This window comes from Neolamprologus brichardi, chromosome 15 (genome assembly GCF_056152115.1).
Source record: "Neolamprologus brichardi isolate AB-2024 chromosome 15, ASM5615211v1, whole genome shotgun sequence".
Taxonomy (NCBI): domain Eukaryota; kingdom Metazoa; phylum Chordata; class Actinopteri; order Cichliformes; family Cichlidae; genus Neolamprologus; species Neolamprologus brichardi.
Genome location: NC_142118.1, coordinates 34,725,001 through 34,740,622, shown reverse-complemented (window position 1 = coordinate 34,740,622; position 15,622 = coordinate 34,725,001). Strand labels below are relative to the sequence as shown.

At 40.9% G+C, this 15,622-nt stretch overlaps 2 protein-coding genes across 2 annotated transcripts in view; both read left to right on the top strand.

Moving 5' to 3' along the window:
- The first annotated feature begins 431 nt into the window (after positions 1–431).
- Positions 432–5,866, top strand: LOC102795859 (alkaline phosphatase-like). The gene is made up of 11 exons (XM_035908261.2): positions 432–535; positions 759–875; positions 1,773–1,888; positions 2,177–2,351; positions 2,707–2,879; positions 3,186–3,311; positions 3,439–3,508; positions 3,779–3,913; positions 4,762–4,953; positions 5,042–5,158; positions 5,591–5,866. The coding sequence occupies exons 1-11, from the start codon at positions 460–462 to the stop codon at positions 5,860–5,862; spliced, it is 1,569 nt and encodes a 522-aa protein (XP_035764154.2). The 5' UTR covers positions 432–459; the 3' UTR covers positions 5,863–5,866.
- Positions 5,867–7,097: 1,231 nt separating this feature from the next.
- The window catches only part of ankle1 (ankyrin repeat and LEM domain containing 1), a 10,727-nt gene continuing 2,202 nt past the window's right edge, over positions 7,098–15,622 (top strand). The window contains exons 1-6 of the mRNA XM_006791991.3: positions 7,098–7,490; positions 7,792–7,944; positions 8,587–8,692; positions 8,888–9,011; positions 9,591–11,948; positions 12,077–12,245. Coding sequence (XP_006792054.2) covers positions 7,426–7,490; positions 7,792–7,944; positions 8,587–8,692; positions 8,888–9,011; positions 9,591–11,948; positions 12,077–12,245 — 2,975 coding nt within the window. The 5' untranslated portion in view covers positions 7,098–7,425. The remainder of the gene's footprint in view (positions 7,491–7,791; positions 7,945–8,586; positions 8,693–8,887; positions 9,012–9,590; positions 11,949–12,076; positions 12,246–15,622) is intronic.

The following is a 15,622-nucleotide window of genomic DNA, read 5'->3' as shown; positions in this document are numbered from 1 at the left end:
GTGGGATCAATATTTATCTATAAGCATCTAGCTAGCTAGCTGTGTCATTATCTATGTATGATGCACAAAAGTACTTAATCTGGGTAATGATACTGATAGAAGGGATCAAATTAACTATTAGGTATAAAGCTAACAGCAACAATTTTAGGAAACTCCTTTCTGTTTCACATTCTGCAAAGAACACTTTTGCTTGTGAGCTACGGTTTTAATTTCACCGTGGTCCATTAATGATTACTTCTACAAAGCAAATTTAGATCCTCTTAACTATTCTGTACTGACATTGCGTAGTTTACTGCCTCTTCTCCCATGTGCATGTGTGTGAGAGATTGGATAAAACCTTTTCCCTCAATTGCAAGTTCCTTCGTGTGCCCTTTGCTCCTTGGCTGAATATATAAAGGTGCTTCAGAGTGAGGAAAACGTACTCTTGTTCTCTCTCTGCATTCACATAGAATCTAGACCATGGCCAACAGACATTACCTATGTTTTATTGGATTACTGATTTCCATTTCGGTGCAGTGGACTTCGTGTGCTAACAGTAAGAATTTGCTACATTTTGTTCATGAGAGCTTCTACAGAAACTAAGAACATTACTTTCAGTTTGCAACTAATTTCAAGCTTAAAGGAAAGACAGTAACAGACATGCAATGCACATTCGGTGTTGCAAAAACTGACTATTATGCAGTTTATTCATTAAAAAAACATAGAAACACATTTGACTGGCTCTAACCACCTTCACGTTTATTTTGTCTCGCTTATAGAGGATGAGCTCGAACCGTTCTACTGGAACAATAAAGGAAGGAATGCTATTCACGCAGCCCTAAATAAACCACGTAATTCACACCAAGCCAAGAATGGCATCCTCTTCCTGGGAGATGGTAAGTCTAAGAAAGAAATTTTCCTACCATTTAAGAAGTTTCTTTAAACTATCAAGTATTTCCTCTTGTACCTCAGTTCATTTTGAGTCTCTCCATCACTGTGGTGTAACTCACCAAAACATAATAAGGTCTTTTAAAGCCGCAGATTTTGGTACCACAAAAATCATGGTAGGAGATGAACACTGACACATGATCATCTGCTTGGAAAGCCAGGCATAACAAAGTGAAGTGAGGCTCTGCAAAGCCCACAGTGCATGTGGAGTTGCAATATTTGCTCTTGTATCTTTAATCGGGCTAATACCAAGAAAGGGTAAATCAGAAACAGTTTGAAGTCATCTACCATGTCTGGACGTTCAACAGAAATTAATAACAGGTTAGTTCAGTTTGCTTCATTAATTCCATTTAACCAAAACCAAAAGCAGACGAAATAATTTCCGCTATTGTAAAGCAAGAGAAACTAATTTCTTTATTCCATTGTGGAAATATAGCCTTACATGAAATCATACATTTGCTTCTATTTAATCTCTGACCCAACATCACTGTTTACCAGCTTCTCTTTACAAATGACAAATTTATATCTTGATTATGATTTTATGAGCTTCGACTTTTGCCATCACTGATGCTGTCTTCAGCACATTTAAAGTTTTATCAATATTTATGATTGATAAGTAGTATGTAACAGCTCAATAAATGACGTGTTTGTGAGAATACATAGGAAAGTTCCTTTAGTTAATGACCTATTGGTGACACATTAGAAGAGTTTAAGGTTTATATCTGATGACCAGAATGACCAAATTTCACTAGCTGTTTTATTAGCTGGACCTAATGAGTTCAAAGAGCACAGTGTACTCTCTTGGCTGATGTTATCTACTCAGGTGTGTTTCCTCCTACTTCCAGGTATGGGTATACCAACAGTGACTGCTGCCCGGATCCTCAAAGGCCAGTTGGAGGGAGTAAGTGGGGAGGAGTCCAGTCTAGCTATGGATTCTTTCCCCCACCTGGCCCTTTCTAAGGTCAGAACACTATGAGCAACACACTCAGTAGACTTGCATCCTTAACTGTATCGCACATACTTTTATGGTACTAAATCTTACTGATAAAAACAAAGACAGGCTTTTTTTATCTGTGTTTTAAGTCTGGACAGGTGACATAATTTTTGTGCAAAAATCTAGGACACTTAATTTATGATTGTTCAGTGTTTTAATTTTCTTGATGTCAGTGACAGAATCAGCATTTTCTTTGACAGTGAGCGTGAATATTGGTTAACATGCAATATGTGTGATTGCTTCGGATGCCTGCAGACGTACAACGTGGATCAGCAGATGCCAGACAGTGCTGGCACAGCAACAGCGTACCAGTGTGGTGTGAAAGCCAACTATGGCACTCTGGGGGTCAGTGCTGCCACTCCAAGGTACGACTGCCAGGCTACCCATGGGAATGAAGTCATATCTGTTCTTCACCGTGCCAAGGCTGCAGGTAGACCCACATCCACAAAGCTTTGACTACTTTAAGGCACATGAAAATGATGCTACAAAGCAATAAAATCTTAAAAGTCGAACGTGTACAAGAGAAATAACCTATATACATTTATTGTTCAGTGTACAGCATTACTAACTGGACAACTATTCAACTTTACATCTAAGCAGGCGCGTTTTCTGTAGCATACCTCACATCAAGTGTATATATCTAAATATATCTAAATCTAAAAAATAAATGTGTCCTGCATTTTCAAACAAAATTTGTTAACTTCTAGGAGCCTAATCAGTTCAAGTTCTCCAAGTATAACTCAGCAAATATGTTAATGCTATGAAAAATCTGGTCCTTGTTTCAGGGAAATCAGTTGGCATTGTCACCACAACCAGAGTTCAACATGCTTCTCCTGCTGCAGCCTACGCTCACGTTGCCAGCCGGGACTGGTATTCTGATGCTGATCTCCCAGATGAGGCAGTCCAGAATGAGTGCCGTGACATTGCTTACCAGCTGGTTTACAACACAGAGATAAATGTAAGACTTAATCAAAACGAGCAGGCAAATGATCAGTGCATCACACAAATGACGAATAGAAAAAAAATCAAGGTACCTCTAGACTGAATAAACCAGATAAGGTCTTTTAGATAAGTCATTAAATTTTACCAAAAGCAGATTCCTCGACAGTTTTGTAAAACATGGATGACAGAGAACCTGAGAAACCACTTTCTAATCCAAACCTCAGAAGTACTCAGTGAATAAATCCTCATACACTAAATGTGTTTTTTTTAAAAGTATTTTACATGTACAAAAATCAAAAGGGGAATATATTTCTGTCTGCAGGTTATCCTCGGTGGAGGTCGTACCTATATGTTTCCCACAACAGTGGAAGACCCAGAGTATTTAAATAACACAGGAGTCCGAAAGGACGGAAAAAATCTGGTCGATGAATGGTTAAAGAACAAACCGGTAAACAGTGCCTTCATCAAGTGTGCTCATCAGTTTTTAGTTTGAACATGTATCGTGGTTTTCATCACTGAGCATTTTTTTTAAAAAACAAACATTTTCCACGTTTGTCATTGTTCCCCACCCACAGAATGCTAAATATGTTTGGAACAAGGCTGACTTTGATGCTATCAATCCTGCAACGACAGACTTCCTGATGGGTAAGAACTCTGAGGTGCATCACTTACAACTGCGTCATACAGAGAAGAAAAACACAATCAAGACCTTGAGTACTCTAGACCCAATAAAAAACCTTAGATTTTTAAACAGTGACGTTTCGCTAAATTCTGCTGAACTCATTTGTCAGTGTTTTTAAGCAATTTATCAAGTTTGTGCCATTTTATTTATTACATATAAAGATTATATATAGTATATGTAATATGGCAGATGTAACAGGGGAAAACTGAAGCCTGTAAATTCTTTATTTTAAGGTCTGTTTGAGCCCAAAGACTGCCGGTACGAGCTGGATCGTGACCCCTCCATGGACCCATCCCTTACAGAGATGACAGAGAAAGCTATCAAGATCCTCAGCAAGAACCCCAAAGGATTTTTCCTCTTTGTGGAAGATAAGTATAGTATATTCACCAAAGAAAGAAATCAGGAATATTAATCAAAACAACAAATCACGGTTGACCTTTTAATGTGAATGTACGATTGGCAACAACAGACAGAATAAAAACTGTGGCATATTTTCATGTTATTCTCATATTGTGACAATGGCAAAATCAATATCAGTATCAGCCTGCACCAGAGATATAGATATCTATATAGATAGATATAGATATATATATATATATAGTGCTGATTAATCTTGATTGCAGGCAGAAGTGAAACCAGTGTTCATTTATTTATTTATTTGCCAAGTCCACCTTTACTTTTGATGACAGATTTGCTTCTTTGGCACATAGAAGATTCTGAAAAAAATATTGTCTGTGTTTCTTTACAGATGTTTCATTCTTATGTATTTATTTTTAGTTTGATGAACTGTTCTGCTCTTCTTCTCTTTAAAACTTGAAAAAAAGGCTGGTTCATATTAGAAGCCCTTCCCAGTGACAGTTTTTTTTCCTCATTCATCTCTTGCTTCGGGCGTGTGCATTAATACCACTTTCCCCACACAAGTTTACAATGATGCAACATTGACATCATCATTGTCCATTTCCATCTTTTGCACATGGCACTGTGTCCAACAAATGAAATGTGGTCTAATATGACTATGAAGGAGCAGTTACTAACACTCTGGTTTCCACAGATAATCCTATTATTAATTTCATGCCATTTTTCATAACTGGAACTCACTTTTGCTGCAATACCATTGGCCAAACTAATATTTGATGTGCTGGTGACAGTTGTAGTATTATGTTGCATTAAAGCACTACAGATGCTTATTTATCAGTGACTTTCTTCTGAACTTCAAGGGGGAGAATCGACCACGGTCACCATGCAACAATGGCCAAAAAGGCACTCCATGAAGCTGTACAGTTTGACCGAGCAATCGAGCGAACGGCTGACCTCGTCAGTGACCTGGACACTCTGACTATAGTCACTGCAGACCACTCTCATGTTTTTGCTTTTGGAGGTTATTCTCCCAGAGGAAACCCTGTTCTAGGTAAAATACACTTTTGGAAGAAGCTTTAGCATTAACAAGTCAGCCTCATCTTATGTTCTGAGTGGTAATTTGCCCTTGTGATATACAGGGATTGCTGATACCAAGGCTACTGACAACAAACACTTCACCACTGCTGTGTATGGGAATGGACCAGGATACCAGATTGCCAATGGAAGTCGCCCGGATGTGAATGAATCAATTTCAAGTAAGTGATACTGAGCATCTTTTTATGGAATCCAAATCAATGCAATAGCGCCATCTTGTGGTGTAACAGTAAACCAACTGCACTGCCACAAAACACTCAATCTAGCTTTTCACTGTCACCTCACAAACGTTCAGCAATGGAGTTTCATTGAATGGACAATACAGCAGTATTGCTGCTGTATTGTCAAAGAAGACCAGACGCTTTTCTTTCCAAGCACCTTAGACTACAATGACCTGGATGGCTGAGAACCTTCACAGACAATAGTGGAATTGTAAAGCGCTATATAAATGCAATCCATTATTATTATCAATACAGCTAATGGCATCAGTACAATGCGTTTTAGTTTAGTAAGCCAACTGTTGGCTTTTTTTTGTCAACACTGATCTAACTAAAGCTATGCTGCTAATACTCTTCTCTCTTGTTTCCCTTCAGCGGACAACAACTACCTCCAGCAGACTGCTGTCCCTCTTGATTCAGAGACCCACGGCATAGAGGATGTAGCCATTTTTGCCAAAGGTCCCATGTCACATCTTTTTGATGGAGTCCAGGAACAGAGCTACATTGCTCATGTGATGGCTTATGCTTTATGCATAGAGCCCTACGTGGACTGCCAATTACCTGAAGGCAGCCATGCTGTAGCAAGCCACCCTAGCCTGCTGCTTCTTCTGATTAGCCTCCTTCTACTTCCTTTCTACTCTATCTGAGATGACATGAGAATTTCTGAGAATTTGGATGAGGAATAAATTATTGTTTTCGCTCTACTGTGTGTAATTTAAAAGTGATGTAGTAGTTTTAGACAGCGGTGTTGTTTTATGTAATTTCCAAGTGTTGACACAACTTTGCAGTGAAAACCATTTCTGTTAGTATTGCATAGAGCAATGTTTTAATGCTGTGTTAAGCTCCTGTAAATAAAATTATGGTTGTAATTATATTGGAGATGTACTGAATAAACAAGAGATTTCATGATGATATTGACAAATATTGGAGTCACTGTCAAGCACTCTTTGCATGACTGGTTAATTCATTCATTCATCCATTATGTTTCTGTCTGATCATAGCACTAGCATACATAGAGTTGGTGGTGTTTTATTTGAATTTCCCCAAACTTGTACAGAACTCTGAGTGAGCAGTGAAGAGAATCCAGATTCACAAGTTCTTTGGCTGTATGTAATAATGTGATTCTTTTAGAATTTTTTGTTGTCATGTGTTTTATGTGTGGTTTCCTTATTTGTTTACAACCCAATAACACACTTCAGAATTTAGTTTTGGATACATTATCAATTTCAATATAAACCCCTATTCGCTATTAGAGTTGACTGGTTCTTGAAAGTATCAGAATCTTTCTCTGCAGTATCCAGGAGTTGATCGGAATTTTCCCCACTACCATTTGCTAGTAGTATCATCAGCAAAAAATACGCATTTTAAATTCATAAATACCTCCCATAAATCATTTATATTCAACAGAAAAAAATATTAGTTGTAAATACATAATAAATAAATATAGAACAAAGGCAGTCTCCGTCCCTATTCTACTTAAGTAGCCTATTTGAACCTCTTGCAAATTGCCAAATGTATCTTGTAAAGGGATATCAATATTCAGCTTTGCCTTGTGCGCCTTCCTTGATATTAGACTGCATGTGTATTTTTGAGTGGCTTAATGATTCTGAAGTACCATTTTATGTAAGCATTTGTTGCATTATAATGAGTTAATTAGCAGTGTGTGTTCGATCATTTGAGTTTTATATGACTCCGTCTATTAATTAAAAGTTTTGAAGCTAAAATAAAATACAGCAGTGGAATAGAAACGCTGTGACCTACAAAGACATCAGTATTTTTTCAGGCAAAGACTTTGTGCATTGCTTTAAATGAATCTATCACCTCATTGGTTAACTTTGTCCAATCAGAGGCGCATGTGGGAGGGATTTCCGTTTGCTGCAGGGCTTGGAGGGAAGTCTGAAAACAATGTACCGTAGCTTCATCGAAAAGTAAAAAAACAAAATGTAGATAAACTGTGAGTTAATGCTTTAGAATCTGAAACGCTCGTCCAATCGTCCAAGCTGCATTGAAAAAAAAACATGTGAACGTTTTGCCGGCTTAAACTTTAGGAAAACGTAGTTTAACGTACGCAAACAATAGCTGGATTTCTGCAGCCTGCAAGTCGCCGTTAGCTCTGCTTGCTAACGTGAGCCAGAGCCACGTAGTTTATTACACGCTTCTCGGAAGATGTTCACAGTTTAGATAAACTAAAAAAACAAGTATCGCTGGCCATGGATGGACACACGAGGAGACTGACGAGTCAGCTGTGTAAAGCGGTGAATGAAGGAGATCCCAGGTGAGGTCCATCCCTTTTTTTTCTTTCCCCTGACATGTCCTGTGTTGTAAACATGCTACAGCCACCCACGTCAAACTAACATTAGGATTTACGTTTTTACACTTGTATACCTTATCCAGCTCTGATCTCTCAAAGAGAAAATCAATACTATCCACGATGTCGGTTTTCCAATAAAAAATTAAGTGTGCATGAAATCACGATATCTACATATTTCAGTCCTTACTAGTTTGTTACGGGTGTTTTCATTTTTCGATATGTTAGTTAGTATTTGTCAGTGTAACACGTCTTGCTTTCGTGACAGATCTGTGCAGCAACTTCTTTTGCAAGGCGCAAACCCCAATCTGGTGGGTACCAAAGGGGTAGCTGCTGTACACTTATCTGTTGGCAAAGAAACTGAGAAGAACATAAGATGCTTGAAAACCTTGCTGCAATATGGAGCTGACCCCAATATAAGGTATAGATCCAAAACAGCCACTTAACATCATATACATTTAGTCACTATAGTGTATTTTAAGTCAAAGAAGCAAGACAGTTTTTCAGCCTTAGTTCTGGGGTTTTAACACAAGCATTGTATTAACTCACTACTACATAGTCCCCCATTTTATAAAAGGATTGTATTTAATATTTGCATGAAAATGCTTTGCACTTAATGACTGCCTGAAGTGTAGAAGCCTTGGACATGCTCTGCCAGGCCTCTACTGCAGCCACCTTCAGTTGCTGGTTTGTTTATGTCTATGCCAGTGTCTTCAGTAGCTGAAAAGCATGCTCTCTTGGGTTGCCCGTTGAAGGACATCTTATTTATTTTTCTATACAAATTCTTGGGTCGCTTTTGCAGTATGTTATGACTGTCATTCCTAAACAATTGCTGCAAAAGTTTTGTTAAACTATTTGAATGAAAACGTGAAGTCTGCACTCCAATCCCATCTGGATTGTTTCATTTAAAATCTACTGTTGTGGTTTACGGAGACAGAATTACCAACATTGTGCTGTTTGTATTTGTTTACTTACCGTGGTATATCAGTAGCTGTGTTTGAAATATTGGCCAGATTTTTCATAAACTTTGGACCAACTTGTAATGATGAAATATCGATTTTAGGTCATCAGAAGGCCTCACTCCTCTTCATGTTGCTGCACTGTGGGGATGTTATCAAAATCTCAAGCTGCTCTTGATGAACGGAGGGAATCCATATATCAAAGATAATGTATGAATTGCTTAATCGTGGCTTTTAGACTAGTTTTTGGGAACATTTAGGTTAATCTGTTGTTTATATTTGTGACAACTTCAAGAGAATACCTAAAGGGTACTGTAAAGTATACTATAAAATTCTAATCTTTTGCTTTGAATATAGTGAACATTTTACTTTGAGTTTGCTCTTACTTCTGCTTTATTAATCCAGGAAGGAAACACTCCACAGCAGCTTGCAGAGCAACAGGAAAATCGAAAATGTGCCCATCTCCTTCAGGAATACCAGGCTGGCCCAACAGACACTGAGGACGATGACATACCTCAGTTCCAATACTGTAAGATGATTTCTTTAACCTTTTTCAAGTCTTTGACAGTTGTATAATCACACCGAGAGCGCTGTTGAGAAGCTCAGCTACCGATTGTGAAACCAAAGGAGTTAAAAAGGGGTGGCTGTAGCTCAGGAGGTAGAGCAGGTCACCTACTGATCGGAAGGTTGGTGGTTCGATCCTTGGCTCCTCCAGTCTGCATGTCAAGTATCCTTGGGCAAGATACTAACCCCAAGTTGCTCTCCGATGCGTCCATCGGAGTATGAATGTGTGTGAATGTAGTTAGATAGCACTAAGTATAGATAAAGTGCTTGTGAGAATGGGTGTGACTGGGTGAATGTGGCATGTTGTATAGAGCGCTTTGAGTACTCCGAGAGAGTAGAAAAGCGCTATATAAGAATCAGACCATTTACCAAAAACATTGGCAGTAGCATTACCTGTTTTTACTATCAAATAATGAAAAAACACAAGAACTATCACCTGCAGAACTCCCCGCCAGGGTATAAAGACTAGATAAGAAAAGTTTCAGTTTTGTCTTTACAGAATTTTGCTGACAGACTGAACTATGTTAATTTTTTTCCTCCACAGCTCTGTATTCCGACCAGACAGACATGTCCAGCTATCCTGAATCGGACTACAGCTTCAGTTCCCACACATCCATGATAAGTGACTTTGGTGAAGCCCCACTGAGCAGCACAAGGCGCTCATCATTTTTTAACCTGTCTAATATTAATGGACGACTAAGTTGCAGAAGTGTATCACATCACAGACCATCTTATCCTTCCATACTTTCAAGCACTCGCATGTCTGCGGTGGAGCCTGCAGCTGCAGTATCGAATCTTAAAGAAGGTGGCATTTGTACCGATGATACCACATCGAAAGGCGAGGAATGTACTGCTGCACCTGATGGCATAATCCCTCCTTCCAACTTCCCTGCAGTTTCCTTCATTCGAGCAAGTCGGAAGAGCGTGAGCTTCAGGGATGACGTGGATGAATATTACCCTGTTTTCAGCCCCGAATCTCCCCAACAGAATCCTGCTGTTGATGGCTGCCAGCGCAGCTCACATTTTGACATATCTGAGTATTCTGATTTCCTGGATTCAGAACGCATGGCTACTATTTTAGACAAGCAGGGCATTGACGCCACATCACCGGATCATGTCTACATTTTCTGCAGGGAAAGCAGTGAGAGCACAGAAGAGGACTTGGAGAAAACAGTCCTTGTTCACTGTGTTTTGGAAGAAAGTGATGATGAACAGGAAACAGAGCGCGTAAAAGACAGTCAGGGGAACAGTGATGAAAAGAAAGTACACTGCCATGCCGCCGGCAGCAGCAGTGGAACTAGTAGTAGCCATTATAGTAGCTGTGAGAGTGACCATTACACCAGTGCTCTGGTTGCCTCTGTAAACCCTGAACGTCTTTCACTTAGTGCAGCAGATGATGTTTCTGCCAAGACTGCATTAGACAGAAAGACTCTGATTTCTACAAATTCTGATTGTGAACTTACAAAGATTCAAATGGAAGCTAATACCAATTCCAAACCTCAAACGGTTGAGCGTTTATCAGGTATGCTTAATAAACTGACCTTGTCTGGAGTAAAAAATCCAAACAATGATATAGTTCAGGGTTGTGGTGGTAATGATGTAGACAGTCCAAGTAAGGGAGATGTTGAGTCCGCAGCAGTAGAAGAAAAAAGTGCTCATCCATTCACACCCAGTCCTTTTGTAACAGGCAGGACACGCTCAAGAATGAGCCGTTGCTCGCTGAGAACAAGCAGAACCCCTGAGAGCTTCTCCACATCTTTGTTCGAAGATACCCTGCCTACACCAGTTCGAATACGCCGCCAGACTCCCAGATCTCCAACCAGTGAAGAGTTTTACAACTCACCGCGCTCACCATCCAGTGCACACTGCTTTTTAGGCAGACCCACAGAAGGAGGGTGCTTGTCTGTGGACTGCCAAGAGACACAGTCCAGTACTCTCAGAGGCTCAAGTGTTAGTAACAGCCAAGCTGATACGCTTCTCCTCTCTACAAGTGTGACAGACTCTGCTGTTCAGTCACAGACTTTGTGTGACACGTTTCTACTCGAGAGCGATAATGACAATTCAGTCAGTGCTTATGAGCGAAACATTGCAGAGATTGCTCTTGCTATGCGGGAACAGGACAGTAATCTCACTGAAGACGGGGAATTTCTGACTGACGATCTGACAAGTTCAGATGAGACAACTACAAAGAGAAATGTAAACGATACCCCTCACGAGGAGCAGGTAGAAAGCCTAAACAATGAAGATGCCTGGATAACTAGGGACTGTAGCTCTCTGCCAGACTCTGTGTCGTCATCATCCACCTCCAGCTATGGTTCTCCAAGGAGATCCAAGGAGGACTCTGATTTTCCCTGCACCCCAGGTACTGGCTGCACACCGAGGTACAGCATGAGCAGGCTTTCAAGCTGCCGTAGGCCACAGCATCTGGCTAACTTGTCCTACACCCCTGGAGGGCGTCCACACATTCAGGATGTGGACGAACCAGTAGAGTACCTGTACACAGATACCGAACGCGGCCACAAACTGATTGAGACCCATGTCCCACCTACAGCAGACACCTCCCTCAGCTCCAGCATGAGTACTACCAGCAGTGAGGAGACCATACTTTATGACTGGCGTACTTTGCATGCTGACATGGTGGACAGCAAAGAAAAAGAGAATCAGAAACCCCAGGTGGTGTTACAGAAGGCGGAAAATGAGAAGTGTGTGGACAATATGTTGCCAGAAATCAGAGGGTTAACTGACAAGGAGCTCAGATCGAGGCTGGTGGAGCTGGGGGAAAGTCCAGGCCCCATCAGCAGTCGTACAAGGCCCACCTACATGCGAAGACTGTGCCGCCTGGTACAGGAGTCCAACTGCCAGTCACAATATCAACAGAAGAAGTTAGAGCAACCACAAGCAGGTAATGCTTTATTTCAAGTTTTTACGTGACTTAAGGTAAGTTGAGCTTTGTAAAATTTCATTAAATATAATATCTACTCTTAAAATATATGAACACATACATTGACATTTAGTTTTTTATTTTTACAGATGCAGCTTACAGTCCAGAATTGTGTAGGGTTCTGGAGACCTTTAATCTTCCCAATTGTCAGGCTGATGAGCAGGCTTTGTGCCAGCAGTTTGACCAACCAGATCAGAACAGGAAGTGGAGAGAGGGCATCATCAAGTCCAGTTTCAACTACCTGCTGCTTGATCCAAGGTGCTTTTACCTTCATTTTTATTTATGTTTTGTTTTCTTCTGTGCATTCTGTGGAGATAAGTTGTTGCTGACTGTGTGAAAATGTTCACATTCACACTTCAGTAGATGCATCAGAGAGCACTTGTGTTCTGGATTCACCCCTATAAATCTCTAGTCATATTAGTTGTCTAAATTGAGCTAGAAATGGGCTTGTTTGTGTCTAATACAATACAATACAACTTTATTTATATAGCACATTTAAAAACCAACGGTATACCAAAGTACTTCACAATAAAACAGCAGGTTAAAACATGAATTAACAAAGTACTGAATATGCTAACAGGTCACTGGCACTAATTACACAAGAATAAAAGTGAATATTAAATAAAGCTTGATAAAAACACATAGGTTTTAAGTAGAAGAAGATATTAAGAAAGATAAAATTGGGATTAAGTATAAAATGCAGGCATTAACCAACCGGGAGAGAAAGATTAAATAAGTCAGTTTTTAATCGTGATTTAAATAATTGGATGGAGTCAGATGCGCGAATAGCAATGGGAAGGTTGTTCCACAGGTTAGGTGCAACCAGGGCAAACGCACGGTCACCTCTGCTCTTAAGCCGAGATCTAGGCTGTACCAAGAGTAATTGGTCGGATGATCTGAGGGCTCTCCCAGAGGTGTATGGTCTAAGACAGCGGTCCCCAACCCCCGGGCCTTGGACCGGTACCAGTCCGTGAGTTGTTTGGTACCGGGCCGCGAGAGTTGAGGCTCAGGTGTGAAATGTATGGTTTTCAGGGTTTTTATCGGTTTTCAGTGTTATTTTGTTATCGTTTTTATCGTTTACTCAGTTTTCCTGGGTCTTTTCACGTGTGTTATGAATAAATTTTATTTTTTTCGGTACCGGTACTAGTTTTATTTTGTTGTATTTATCCGCAACACCTTAAAGGCCGGTCCATGAAAATATTGTCAGGCATAAACCGGTCCGTGGGGCAAAAAAGGTTGGAGACCGCTGGTCTAAGAAGTTCGGCGAGATAGCTGGGGCTGCATTATTCATAATTTTGAAGGTAAGCGGCAATATTTTAAATTTGATGCTGTATTTGATGGGGAGCCAGTGCAAATCAGCAAGGACAGGGGTGACAGAGGCAAACCTTCCGGTACCAGTCAAAAGGCGTGCCGCAGCATTTTGGACAAGCTGTAATCTATGGAGAAGAGCAGCATCGAGACCAAAGTAAAGGGAATTACAGTAATCTAATCTAGAGGACACAAAGGCATGAATAAGCTTTTCAAGATCCTTATGTGGTAGATGCAGTTGGTAGAAGCTAGATTTGACTACAGAGGACACTTGTTTGTCATATTTGAAAGAGCTGTCCAGCAGCACACCTAGATTGACACTAACAGTGTCAGAGACAAAAGTGGCAAGGGATCCAAAGGTATCAACTAGTTGGCCCCGGAGGAAATGACTGTCAAACACCACAATTTCGGTTTTCTTTTCATTTAAGATAAGAGAGTTGCCCAAAAGCCGTTCTTTGACTTCTCTCATGCACTCTAGGAAGCAGTGCAGTGACAGAGCAACATCGTCACTTAGCTGAAAGTAAATTTGTATATCATCAGCATAGCAATGAAATGACATGTTGTATTTTTCAAAGGTTAAGCCTTGAGGTAGCATATAGAGTGAGAATAACATTGTGCCCTACACAGAGCCTTGAGGCACGCCACAGCAGAAGGATGCTGCAGAGGAAGAATAGGTACCCAGAATGACAGAGGGGGACCTTGTTTGAAAGATAGGATTTAAAGAAGTTAAGGGCGTCACCTCTAATGCCAACTGTATGTTCTAACCTCGTTAGTAGAATATTATGGTCCACCATATGGCTGAGGACAAGTCCAGTAAGACTAAGACCGCTGAACGACCTGAATCGGCAATTAGGAGAAGATCATTAAGGACTCTCAGCAGAGCTGTTTCAGGGCTATGACGTGGTTTAAAGCCAGACTGAAATTTATCACTGATGTTGATGAATGAAGTTGCGAGAGAACTATCTTCTCCAAGATTCTGGACAGGAACGGGAGTTTGGAAATCGGCCTGTAGTTCACAAGGTCATTATGATCGAGGCTCTTGTTTTGAGAACAGGCTGCACTAAGGCATGTTTAAAGGCTGTCTGAACATGGCCAGAAAGCAATGAAGAATTCATTAGAGTTAAAATACTGGGCCCAAGCGTCTGAGGCCCTCAGGGTGCATAAATCAACATCAGAAATAACTGGGAAGTGATCAGAGATCCCGACATTGTCAGTGTTCTTAATACAAACGTCATATGAAAAAAAACAGATCAAGGGTATGGCCTTTAGAGTGGGTTGGTTCATTTGGCTAATGGAACATCCTTACAACAGATATCAATATTAAAATCACCAGTGATAAGAACACAGTCATATTTAAAAAGAACAGATCCTAATAGCTCAGCAAAATCCTGTATAAAAGCCTTGTTGTATTTTGGCAGTCGGTAGACCACAACACAGAGTTATAGAAGAATCGGCCAACTCCAGTAATTGAACTTCAAGGCTAGGGTAGGTAGGGGAGGGGAGCTGCCGAATTTTATGTTTATTTTTAAAAACTGAGGCTAAGCCACCACCTCTGCCTGTAAGCCTAGGTGAGCTGAAGAAGGCACAGTCTGGGGGGAGAAGTTCCGAGAAGGAGAACGACTCACCAGGGCTAATCCAAGTCTCAGGAACAAAACATCCAGCCCCGAGGCGAGGAAAAAGTCATTTAAAACACCAGCGACCTTACATTTAGTAGAGCCATCCGTGTCATGGGCGCCATGTCCCTACTCGTAGCGCGTCGCAAACGGCTTAGGTTGCTGTGATGCACGCCACCTCTGGAAGACGTTATCCAGGTCTGAATAGGCAGGCATGCCAGTGGGAGGGCTGGGTAAACTTGCTGTCCGACGGAGCAGATCCACCGACGACTAAGCGATCTGGCAAGAAGGCAGTCACAGGAGGAGGAGAGAGGACGTAGAATATCCATGCTAGCATGTGGATTAGCCATAGCCTGTGGTTTACGGTAAGCCTTAAGACAGACGTGAATGCCACTCCGTTTGCCCCGCTTCCTATAGCGTTTCTTGGACATGGTGGGTAGGGGTAGTCAGGATATGCTGGTGGAGGAGTCCGATTATGACAGGGTGGTGTCTCCCAGAGTCCAGCATGGATCGGAACCATAGGAGTGAGAGAATCGATTTAAGTGTTTGTCAGTCATAAGTAATTAGCATTGCCACCTGATGAGAATATTACCAAGAGAATGAGGAATAAAATGCAAAAGTCAACAAAGAGGGGTTGAAAGGAGAGGTGAAGACGGCCTGCCGAGCACACTGGCACCATCTTTGAAACCCCCAGTTTAAATGTCTAAGCCAAAT

Excerpts from the sequence above, each read along its gene's own strand:
- LOC102795859 (XM_035908261.2), top strand. The coding sequence starts at position 460 with ATGGCCAACAGACATTACCTATGTTTTATTGGATTACTGATTTCCATT. Across the intron at positions 3,914-4,761 it reads ATTTTTCCTCTTTGTGGAAG|GGGGGAGAATCGACCACGGT; the intron begins ATAAGTATAGTA and ends TCTGAACTTCAA. Across the intron at positions 4,954-5,041 it reads CAGAGGAAACCCTGTTCTAG|GGATTGCTGATACCAAGGCT; the intron begins GTAAAATACACT and ends TGTGATATACAG.